At 36.9% G+C, this 12874-nt stretch overlaps 1 protein-coding gene across 1 annotated transcript in view; it reads right to left on the reverse strand.

Annotated features, from left to right (window-relative positions):
• usp (retinoid X receptor ultraspiracle) overlaps positions 1-12475 on the reverse strand; it is a 90294-nt gene extending 77819 nt beyond the window's left edge. The window contains exon 1 of the mRNA XM_017903747.1: positions 12408-12475. Coding sequence (XP_017759236.1) covers positions 12408-12426 — 19 coding nt within the window. The 5' untranslated portion in view covers positions 12427-12475. The remainder of the gene's footprint in view (positions 1-12407) is intronic.
• Positions 12476-12874: the final 399 nt, after the last annotated feature.

Consider the following 12874-nt stretch of genomic DNA (forward strand, 5'->3'; position numbering starts at 1 on the left):
GTAACTCGCCAGCTTTATCGTGACTCAAGTACACTTTGAAATTTCTTTTCTCCTTTTTTCCCTCGACGTGGTGCACACGTATCGAGGCGTTGCGCTGGTCACGCATGCGAGTCGACGCGACTCGCGGGAGAAAAATTCGGCGAAAGATGGACAACTCGGAACATTCTTCCACGACGTCGACATTTGCATTTTTCCCGTGTATTTCCACAGGATATTATTCCTGGTATGGCCTGATCGATGATCGTGGAGGTCAGCCATGTGTCGCAGAAAAATCGACGACGATTTTTATTCGATCTTCCTCGAGATAAATCATGTAAAATTATTCCATTTTATCCTCGTTTCGGAATAATTACCAAACTCGGAACTACAAATATCCGAATGAAAAAGAGAGAACAAAATTGCAGGATTTTAATATTTATTGAGAGATATAGCATCTATCAAGAAGGATATTTAAAAAGATATATTACTTAAAATTGCTTTTCTCTATTTCCTTTCTTTTTCCTGGAATTCTTTCAGATAATTATGAAACATGGAATTGCAAATATTGAAATGAGAAAATAAGGAAAAAGAACTGGGAAATATATCTTTTAATGTTTTCAGATCACATAGTATCGGTCAAGGGGAATATTTAACCCTTTGAACGCTGGATTGTGTGACATTAAACGTATGCTAAGTATTAATTGCATTTATGCGTTTATAGCTCAGATTGAATTGTTGTGTGAGAACCCATATATGCGTTCATAGCCCACATTGAATGGCTATGTGAGAACGTATAGCCTAAATTGAATAGTTGTGTGAGAACCCTTAGGAAAAATTGAAAGGTTATGCACTCATATGTGCGTTCATAGTCCAAATTTAATGGTTGTGTGAGAACCCATAGCCCAAGTTGAATGGTTATGTGAGAACCTACAGCCCAAATTTAATAGTTGTGTGAGAACCCTTAGGAAAAACTGAAAAGTTACGTAAATATCCATATATCCGTTCATAGCTCAAATTTAATGGTTGTGTAAGACCCCATAGCTCAAGTTGAATGGTTGTGTGAGAACCCATAGCCAAAATTTAATGGTTGCGTGAAAACCCATAGCCCAAATTGAATAGTTGTGTAAAAACCTTTAGGAAAAATTGAAAGCTTATGCAAATACCCATATGTGCGTTCATAGCTCAAATTGAATGGTTATGTGAGAACTCATAGTCCAAGTTGAATGGTTACGTGAGAACCGATAGCACAGATTTAATGGTTGCGTGAAAACCCATAGCCCAAATTTAATGGTTGCGTGAAAACCCATAACCCAAATTTAATAGTTGTGTGAGAACCCTTAGGAAAAATTGAAAGCTTATGCAAATACCCATATGTGCGTTCATAGCTCAAATTTAATGGTTGTGTGAGAACCCATAGCCTAATTTCAATGGCTGTGTAAGAACTCATCGCCCAAATTGAATAGTTGTATAAACACCCAGATAGATGTTCATAGCCCATGGTGAACGATTTTACCGAACGCATATATGTGTGCATAGGACTCAAAAGGTTCACAGTAGAAGTACCGACCTATAATAAATGACTACATACATTATACACAGATGGATATAATTGTATTGATACCAGGAAGACGAACAACCATAAACAATTACGTTTCGATCCTAACAGAAGCATAAATTTTTTCCAAAATAAAACAAGTTATTCCCCGCCCCCCTCCCCCCGTTAGTAGTTGCAGTGTTAAAAAGAGCGAAACTGCAGTTACCGAGGATTCATAAAACGCGAGTCGCAGGAATGACCTCGTTCCGCTGGCAATCTACCTTCGATCCGTGTTTTCCTCTCGGCCGCTCGTTAAAAATCTGCTTTACCGGTTCCAATGTCTAAATTTCAGCGCGGCGGAATGCATTCACGCGTTTGAAAGTTATAAATTGCTTTCCGCCGTTCGCCGCTTTTCAAACGTGTCCCCTTAAGAAACGTCGCGATGGTCATTAGTTCCGGTGACTTTAATGGCCACACGGGTCATGTTCCCCGTGCGAAAGCGGTGCGAGAAGCGATGAAATTTATCTCTCGCGATAGCAGCCGGCCGTGTGATAAAAATTACCGCGCTGATGTAACCCCGGCAGGCGAAAAAGGGAAAAGAAGAGAAGAAAAAAGAAAGAGACACGTCGAGTTTCATTGAAATCTGAAAATTTCTACGCGAGGACACCGCGAAGGCCGCGCTTCTTCTGCGCGCTTCGGTTTGCCTTAAAGATTATCTCCGCCTTTTTGCTGAAATATTTAATCCGGTTGCTAAAAGCGGACCCAGAGCTGCAACCTCGAGAGCTTGGTAGCGTAAAGGGCGGGCGAATTCGCCGGGGTTCCCTGCCATTATGGCCGGGCGTAATTACAGATACACGGCTTACGCGATCGTTATGAGACATTCGGCGCATATAATCAGGACGGGTAAGAAAGCGTGCGACGCGGCATAAATTTCGATTAATCAATCGTGCTTGTTTATTTGCCAGTTCGTAGGGACGTCGAGACATCCTTGAGTTCCATCATTTCACTCCTAGCAACGGACAAGTGGTATGATAACGAAAAATGTTCGTTTCTCTTTTTTCTTTTTTTCCAATATACATATGTATGTATGTGCGTTTTAGGATGATTATTATTTAGTATATCGTGGCATGTTATTTTTGGTATATTATACCGTATGGAGAGGTAGAAAGAGAATAACCGAGCAAGGATGAACAGCTAGGAGATAGTGAAATAGTAGGTATATTATAATATATAATTTCTTTTTTATCATTCGAGAGCTACAATGTATTCTACGTAATTTCTCATACAGTCAGATCAGAATTATATCAATTGAAAGTTATCGTATATACAAAAACATTGTGTAATCTATGGATGTTTCGATGAATTATGATACCTATATGAATATGTTATATTTAGAAGTAACGAATAAATATTTACGAAAATCATTGGATTCTCAAGAAAAATAGGAAGATTATTAGTCTAAAGGAAGATGGATAAATAGATCAGCCAGTGATAATTTTCATAATTTTCGAGCAAATGTCATAAATCGGTTGCATGAACCGAGAGTAAAACGATTAATCTCGATAAATGTGCCAAATAAATATCGAGATATTTCATAAAAATGATTTGCCATGATTTACGATTATAATCTTCGCTTCGTGCGAGTTTTTAAGAAAGATTTGTTTAAAATTTGACGCTTAACTCGCGATTTCAGTTCGTATCGGTACCATCTTCGTCGACTCTACGCCGTGAGAACAAATGCCCAGGAGACGTTCGTGTTAACACGTCCGTTAAGAATCGCGTGTACCAATCGAAGTCAAAGCCACGGGTTTTCCAGTTTTTCCATGGATTCGCGGAAACTCGGGCCTTGAACGCGAACGATCGAAACGGTCGATTCCCGCGAGTTATCTTAATCGTTAGCCGCGAAGCAACCGGTTTCATGGCGTCTAGTTCTGTACAAGGCGATTATCGACAGACACTTACGTGAATGAAAACGTTTAGACAAAGTTCTGAGATAGATTTAACCCTTCAAACGTTGCTGCCACGCGAGAATAGAATGGGAGATTCGCCATGAACCATCTGAGCTACTTGATATTAAGTACCAAGGTCCACATGATCTTTTTTACATTTTTAATTAAAAATTTTGCATTCAACATTGTCGCTTTGATCATTTGTCTTCGTGATTTTCCTTTTAATATAGATATAATCGAATTTTCAATGTGCCAAAGTTTTCCTTATTTTATTACTTCGTCCACCGGTTATTTGACCAGTCATGGTAGCTTTACTGTTAAGGACCCTCGTTACAATCTTCTGAATTTTTGATTTCAGGTCTATTAAATTTATTTAGTATAAAATAATCGATTTTTCAATGTGTCAAAGTTTTCCTTATTTTATTTCTTCGTCCACCGGTTATTTGACCAGTCATGATAGTTTTAGTGTTAAGAACCCTCGTTACGACCTTCTGAATTTTCGATTTCAGGTCTACTGGATTGGCCAAAATGTAACGTCGATGTATTTAGTATAGAATAATAGTAATTTCTTTTGAACGGATTTCTTTAGCACAAAAAGCTAAATAAATACAGATAAACCAACGTTAATTAAATGTTAAGTCAGTTTTATTTTCTACATATTTATAAAGAAACTATATTTACAACTTGTAATTTTGAATCTTAATTCCTGATTTAATATTATTTATACCTCAAGTGGTGGAAGTATTGGTGAGAGCGGTAGCAAGATTAGCAGAGGTCGCAGTTTTATATCCTATCTGTGATCAATAACAGATAATGAATATCTTCTCCATCTATAATCAGTAATAAATAACTTTTCTTTCCTACAATTTTACAATTTTACAATTCTGAATAATTCCAATTAGCGTGTAATTATATCTAATAGGATAAGAACACTGCCTCGCGATAAAAACGAGAGAACATGCACGAAAATCCAATGCCATTTAATGGCCAACCCGACATGGGCCATTAACATGGCCCGTTACAGCCATTTCTGTCCCACCCACGCTGGTCCATAATGAAAGGGTTGAAGAAGAGAATTAAAGGAAAAGAGGGGAAATGGACGATGGAATATAACGTCATAAAAGGTGCCATTTTACATGATCGCGAAGCGTGTCACTGATTAATCGTCCCGAACGGGCAGCCGGTAATCGATGTTGTCCTCGATCAACGATCGATAGCAACTGCACGAGGCTGTTAATAGGTGTATTACCGATCGAAAACACCGTTTACCATTTTCATCGCGATTAACACGCTCATTAGAGATAATTGGAGAACGTGTATTCGAATTTAATAAACTCGACGTTGAGCCGCGGAAAAGCACGAGATGCGAATGCCTGATAACATTTTTTCACGCTAGAGACATGAATTTTGCTGGCTGCACGCGTGGCGGGTAATTAAAAGGTAACCGAGATACAAGCAGGAAGTTCCTTACGATGTTTCACAGAACACGTGTAGTATCTCTCAATTTTATCGCCATGTATCTATAATCGGAACTCTTTGAGGAAAACAATCAAATTTTCGACACGATGAAGGCAGGATTCTCTGCGACGAATTCGGAGAACAGGTGTAATATATTATTATTTTATCATCGTGTTAATACTAATTTCAGGAGAAGAAATAGCGAGGTGTTTGAAAGTTCAAAAGTCGAAAATTAAATATAGGATACATAAATAATAATAATTAAATTTCTATGATAAAAGTAAATCCCTATATAGGATTTTAATATGTTCCTCGTGCGATAAAAGTCGATATTAATTTTGTCAAGAATAATTATGTCTTTTTAATATATTTACATAGGCAGAATCTAAAACCATTTAATTTCACATAATTTCTACAGTAGTTTGGAGAATTTTAAAAATAATTAATACTAATCGATCCTCTACTCGAATCAACAATCTTCACTAATGACTAATTTCAATCTTCGAGATCGACATCGATATTAACTAATTTCATATGCAAATTAGATACACGTGAAAAATGTGTAAAAGCTATAACGCTAATCCCGTCACCATTTTTAAACTTTTGATAATGCCATCGCTTTGAACACTTGACAGCGCGATTTTTCTTTTAATATACACATAATTAATTATTCGATAATATGTATCATGAAAATATAAACTGCAAGTCATTCTCAGCCAAAATAGGCAAGAATCAAAATAAATAAAAATAAAAATTCTTCTTTTCTTTTTTTATCCATTAGTCAAGGGTAAATTTAGGTTAATAAATTTTGATAATTTTTGGTGGTAAATTTAGATTTAAGATTAAATCTCGATTCGTCCTAGAACCCAATATTCTATTAATCGAAACACGAAAAATTCGGAGAAAAAAAATACCGAAATTACAAGAAATTAGATATCGTGAATCCCCTATGAAGGATTAAAATTTTGAAAAAGTAGATTTTTGGAGAAAATCGTTGATTTAGATAGTGGAGGGGGGATGCAGACAGAAATTAGCTAGGAATCCCAAATAGGGTGTCAAAATTGACCGAAAAAATTGCACATTCAAAGCGACGTGAGATCAACCCATGGTCCCTGCGCTGGCGAGAGTGGAGAAAAATGGAAAAGGGAGAGAGCAGGGATCCACGTGGAAGCAACGTCACCCCATCGGAAACAGGCACTTGCCCTCCGGGGAAACGTTCGAACCGCGACGCAACGCAATAATTGCACGCGCGGGCTTACATAATCGCGCTCCGTCGTTGCAAAACCTTGGATGCATCGCGATCAATAAACTCTTCGCAGCCGTCTATTTATATTTCCCGCGAACGAGCCGCGAGTGAGACAGGCTCGTGCATATTTATCGAAAACGCGCCGGGGGGATAATCCGCGCGAGACGAGCGATCGAGGCCTCGCTGGTGGCTCCATCTATCTGGAAGGCGGCCCCTTCCCCGAACACGACCACGGTTGCCATCATCTTTTCATACGTTTTCTCTTCTCTCGCGTTTTTCTTTCATTTTTACTCTTCTCCGCGTTACTTCTTCTCCTTTTCTTCTCTCTGTTTCTTTATCCATCGATGACGACCTATCGTTATTTGTGCTCCTTCGTGGAATAATCTTATCGGCTGTATCGGAGAGCAAACACGGTCGGGTCAAAAATCTTTTGCTTTTTCAGACGTTAATCGTCGAACGAGCTGTCGGAATTGCTGAACGATCGGATGAGAAGACTCGAAATTGATTTCGGGGTACTCGAGGTTTATAACCGAGAGAGTTGTTCTTTGACTCTAAGTTCGGATAACTGATACTGGGACTTGCGATCTACATATGCCTGGATACGAGGGCCAATAGGATATTCAATAAAATAGCCAAAAACTAACGTCGAATTAAATTCGGCGCAAGGTTAGAGCTATGGAGTTAAATTCGCTGTCGGTCGAAACTCGATCACACAGAATTGGTTGGAAAACGCGATCCCGAAATTGTTTCCAAGTTAAACGATAGCGTCAATTTCTGAAGCACGGGCTTCGTCGATTCACCGTGCAATTCTGCTATCCGTTGCATTTAATTCCGAACTAACGTCGGATCTGTTCTACGTTTTCATGCCAATTAACGAGATAGAATTTCAACGTGTGGGCGTAGGACATGCACGTTCGCCGTTTAGATAGCCCGGTCTCGCTTGTCGTATCGGGTCAGGACATCCTGCAGTTGCAACGTCCCTTGAAACGTGCAATTTCAGGGATTATTTCCATGAACGGCCCCGTACAATCCGGCAAATATCGTATATCGCGCGGCAAACCGTGTTTTCGAGATTCGTTTCTATGGGAAACGTAAAACGAAATTGGTTACGGGGACGATAACAGAACGAGGGTGGTCGAAATAACAAACTTTAGGATCTCTTTATAGAAACTTGAATTTTCTTTGCTTTCTTCCTCTAGAATATCTTTTCCGACGTTAGAATTGCTGATCACCGATACGCATTTAAACATAGCATATATGCATAGGAGTTGATAATTAAAATTATATGGTGAAAATAAATAGATATATTTACATACGTATTAATAGGTATTAAATTAACCCTTTGCGCTCGACGATTTTTTGGCTAAAGAAGGGTACGAGTTGAAAAATTTTCTGTTATAAAGCTGATGATATTTTTGTAATAAATTAACACGTAGAATTATTTAATTTCGATACCTAGCACACTGTTACATTATTTAAAGTTTGATATATTAATTAATATCGGGCTTCGAAATTTTATCAAATGGCGACTGAAGGACGTCTCTCGAGTGCAAAGGGTTAAATACGTATTACATACGTAAACAAATAGGTATTTAATAAATACGTATAATTACATTTGTACCTCGTTGAGAATCGATGTTAATTTTGTCAGACATTTTTTGATAATTCTGAGATGAATTATTTTAACTAATTTAATATTTTCAGCGTTAACAAGAATATTTGAAGAAGATTATCTAAACACACGTAGGTATATGTACATAAATACATTTTTATCTCAATAAGTGTTAACATTAATTTTGCCAAAAGCAATTACTCTTTATAGTAGCTATAAGAAGAAGATATATTTGAGACAGACCATTTTGATTAACACTAGAACTACCGATCTTTAATGGGTACCTAACTATAACGTGCACAGACTATAGTAATTTCAGCGGTACGATGAATATGAGTGAATATATTGATTACAGTTCTTTCTTAATATGAGTTGATACCAATTTTATTCTTAAAGAAGGTGTATGTGTTCGGTGATTGCAAAAAGGAAAATTCTGGGACCAGTCATTTTGACTGGGTTGGTAGTTCCAGTGTTAATTTGATAATCCTAGTATTTAGAATCTCAAAAGATTTAGTGAATTATACTAAATTGGGGTATATCTCGGAAACTTTTCCCTTATAAAAATTTATCAAATTTGTACTGATCACCTATCAGAAATCTAAGTCCTCTGAGTAATGATCATGAATGGTAATGTACCTAATTGCTAAATAGCCAAGCCTAGCTCAAGCATGGTAAATCCACTGACTGGACTATTTGGGGTCCAGCTTTTTCAGCAACTCCCTGTACAAGAGGACTGCCAGTCAAAGCAAAAGAAAACGATTCTTTGCAGCAGATGTTAGAGCAGCTTGCTAATTGACTCATTCGACGAGGTTCAAATATAAGAGTTAGCCGGACGATAGGGAAAATATAGCTCGACGAAACAAGGCCACTGACGGATAAACAAAATAATTAATACAACTAGAATTTTTCGAATTACCATAGATATAGAGTAAGTACACGTCCTGTATTTAAGAATGTTTAATACCTGTGTTGTAAAATTCCTTGCAAATTAGCAGTAAACCCTAATCGCGAGAGGTTCTGCCCGTATAACATGCGACGCCATTCGTTCCCAAATAAATTTGAATGTGAAATAAATTGTAATTATCCGTGCCTCGCGTCTTATTACGTGGTAACATGAACCGCTTTTATGATGGAGATTATGTAGAAATTTCGTGTTCGTAACGATTGATACACATCTTGAGATACCTATCGTTTATTAATTAAAAGAGCTTCCTAATTGGGTCCTGTTATTGTCCCGCGAACATATGGTTAATTAGTATTTAAATAAATTCAAGAAACTTTTACAATTAATTAAATGGTTTATCGACGAGACATTTAGATAATATTACGCTGCTACAAGAAATTCAATTATTCTGGAATAAAATTTATTGTTTTAATTTTAAAATTTATGAGATTCTCGGTAATTAAAAATTTCTCGATAGAAACCTATAAATAACGACTGCTTTTTACCTCGGTACAAATAACATACGATTCCCCGAACGAACTTATCTAAAAACATGAGATTTTTCGGAAACGTTAATTTACAAAAAATGATAGCACGAAGATAATTACAATTATGTTAATTGGAATCGAGAACGAATAAATGACAGGAGGGAAAATTTAATGAAATAAATCATCGAAAGGAAGTTTAAGAAAAATTATCGAAGAACTGTTTAGAAATATAATTATTCCGAAAGATTTTTCCAAGAAAATTGGAAATGAAAAAAATCTCTGTCTCAAAATTCGTTAACTATTTGGCAAAATCCTAATTTGTCGTGCAACTCTCTCTAACTGGGAGAATTCGCGCGATTCTGTCCCCGAGGACGCGAAATCGTACGATACCCAATGGACGAACATAATCTCGCGCAAGGCTATCGATTCCATCTTCCTAGTTTGCGTGAAGCACGACAAATCAATATCATCCATGTAGTTGCAACGAACAATATCCCAATGAAACGCAACAATTACCATAGACTTGCGTTCTGTGTTATGGTTTTAGTTACGTAACTTGTGTTACTTTTACCCCCACTCCTCACCACACCCTGCTTAATGATTCGTAACGTATCAATAATAACGAAAATGATCGAAAACGTGATAATATGATAAAGAGAAATTTCGAGGTCAAATTTGCTGAAAAAATCGAAATTTGTTTTGTTTTTTTTTTACTTATTTAACGTTGATAAAAAGGAAATTTTCTTTCCTCCGTATTAATTTAGGTACCTTTTTCATATGAACGTCTCAAAACGTGTGAAATGCAGTTAAGAAAGTGCTGGTAATAAAACGCAACCTATATGAATATTAATGATAAGAGAGTAAAGATTGCTTCATTCACCGATTAGATTAATTTTTATTAAAAATGAATAATAAATATAGGTGAGCATAAAGATTCGAATAAAACCAGATTAGATTAGGGATACAGTTTGCGCATGCGCGAAGAAGAGGAAACGAAACTGAATTTGTATGGCTAAGTTAGGTTAGGTTATGTTAGGTTCCACTAAAGATTACGCAACGTTTGCTTGGTAACCTTGGATTACTTCAAGGTCAATGTGTGCAGTGCAAATCCATTTAAATTCGCTTCTTTTTATAGACGAATAACGCTTTGTTTACATGAACTATGCAAATGACCTCGAAATAAATGTTTACAAATTAAACAAAAGATCCTACTATAAAAACCATATTTCTCGTATTTTTCCCTTTTTTCCTTTTTTTTTTTTTTTTTTTTTTTTTTTTTTTTTTTTCGAAACTGACCAATATGTTTTTCATAAATTATTCAACTGAGGCCGCGTGTTAACAGTACACCGATTCCAACAAAGACCAGAATCCAATCACGATGCAAATCGAAACACAATGAGAGAAAGAAGGAAAGGGATGCACAACGTGAGCAAGCCAATATAATAAAGCAACAGTGAAGCAACGAATAGAGAAGAATGTACGTTATGGAGAGGGGGAAAAGAGAGAGAGAGAGAGAGAATGCAACACGCCGGAAGAATAAAAAGAGGAAAAAAGAAGAAGAGACAACAGAACACAGGTTGAAAAAGGAAAGAAAAAGGCAGTGTTACCGGTACGGACAAAGATAAAATAGAAAGAGACGAACGAGAAAGAAAGGGAAACAAGGATGGGGAGAGCCATGTAGTTCGTCCTTGGACTTATATAACAAGGAAGAGCTAACAGAAAGAGGAGAAGGATCCCACAAAAGGAATAAAAAACGGAGGGGAGATGAAAAAAGTATGGATTAAAAATGAGGGGAAAAAACAATAGTACACGCCTGCCCTCTAGCAGACAAAACATTATGGATATTTCGCAACGTAGTGTTTTTAAAAAGAATTAAAACATTATTAAGTTTTAAAAATTAGCTACGCAAAAGATATTGTATGAAAAAGTAATAAAAATAACAAATGACTGTAAAAAAGTTCGATAAGAAATAAATTATGCGTTGAATTTTTATAAAAAACTACAATACATAATTTGTTCCATTATTTAAATGTAGGTCACAATTGCATGTATAAATCAGTTATAATAAAAACAAATACATATTCCTATTAACACACAATTAAACGATATACTTCCTAACCTTACCCGTTTTATCAATGAATGTCCTGTACAAAGTGAAATATAATTTTTGTAATACACATGTTGTACTTATACAATTTTTTAATATCATTATATCAACACAGTGTTAAAAAATGGAACAAGGAAAAAGAAACTACAATTAATGTAATATTATTGGAATATACGTTTCCCGAAACTACTCGAAACTTAACCTCTAATTAGTATTTTATTCGGATACATTTATTTGTTTATCACTATAATGTTACCCAATGTTGCTAACCCCACTTTTATGTTTGCTAAATAGCAAAATGCTTTCTAAAAGAATACACTTTTATTTGTTTCACTACATCATTCTGTTCGGTTACGCCGCAAAACGAAAGGGTTGAACGGCAACAAACACGGAGAGGGTTAATTCGCACTAGCTTGAGGTAGGACGTGCACAAACGGTCGGCAGGTGTCGCCACATTGCAACACATGCCGGACTCGGTCAAGCGATAATAATTCTCACGTGTCTCTGTCAAGCGGTACCGTGGCTTCAATTCACTATATGCGAAAGATTATCTAGGTTAGAGACACGCCGTTATACTATTGCGTAATACAAAATGTAATCATCCGATTGAATGGCTTTCTTTACTATCTCGAAGAGAAACGTCAAAAAAGCATGAAATACAAGCTACGGCTATTCGAACAAATCGATCATTTATGACATCCACACTCAAAAATAAACATGTTGAATTTAAAGAAAATGCTTCTTTTTATATTGTCTATGTTTTCGGGTATCTATAAGACACGCGTAGAGATTGAGCCAAGAGAGGAGGGTACAGGCAAGATCAAAAGTAAGATGCGTGACATAGATTTGACCGAGAAAGCAGTTTTCACAGGAAGGCTATTCCAAAGAGAAATGCCATATTCGTAGAGAGTTTGAGATGAATAGGGGATAGCTCCGAAAAGAAATTCTCTGCTAATATCGCGGTCAAATGCCGCGAATGCGGTCACTGAACTAGTTCCGTTTCGACCCTGACACTGCCATTGCCCCCAGGTCGCGATTTGTGTCAGAGGCTCAATATTGTCGTGAATTTATTTGTATGCACATTTACTCACCCCTTTCGCTAGACTCCATCTCGCAAAGGCCTTAGACACCGTGCTGGACGTACGGTACACGACACGAGTATCGAGCAAGTACACGTGGAAAATTACTTGTAGATTACGTGCCGCTAGCTCAAAATTCACCACGATATAAACATGGCCGGTCGCTCTCTTGTCACAATTACCGTGAGGTCGTTGAACCTTTCCGAAATCGAAAGACAACTACACGAAGCACCAGAACTATCTATTCTTTTTTTCGATGCACACGAAAAATGGTAAAGTACTGTAGCTTAGTACATGCCGCCTAAAAATAGATCTTGAATTCGGCGATTGTTTTGACTAACAATGTGGTTCGCAACCTACTCAAAGGTGGCGCTACGCATTGAAAGTCCGATTCCAACGCGAACACGAAGCACAAGATATTCCTTGCAATTCAGAAGGAAATATTTGCAATACATATTTACCAAAATGTGAAATAAATG

Source organism: Eufriesea mexicana, unplaced genomic scaffold (genome assembly GCF_001483705.2).
Source record: "Eufriesea mexicana isolate 0111107269 unplaced genomic scaffold, ASM148370v2 scaffold2545, whole genome shotgun sequence".
Taxonomy (NCBI): domain Eukaryota; kingdom Metazoa; phylum Arthropoda; class Insecta; order Hymenoptera; family Apidae; genus Eufriesea; species Eufriesea mexicana.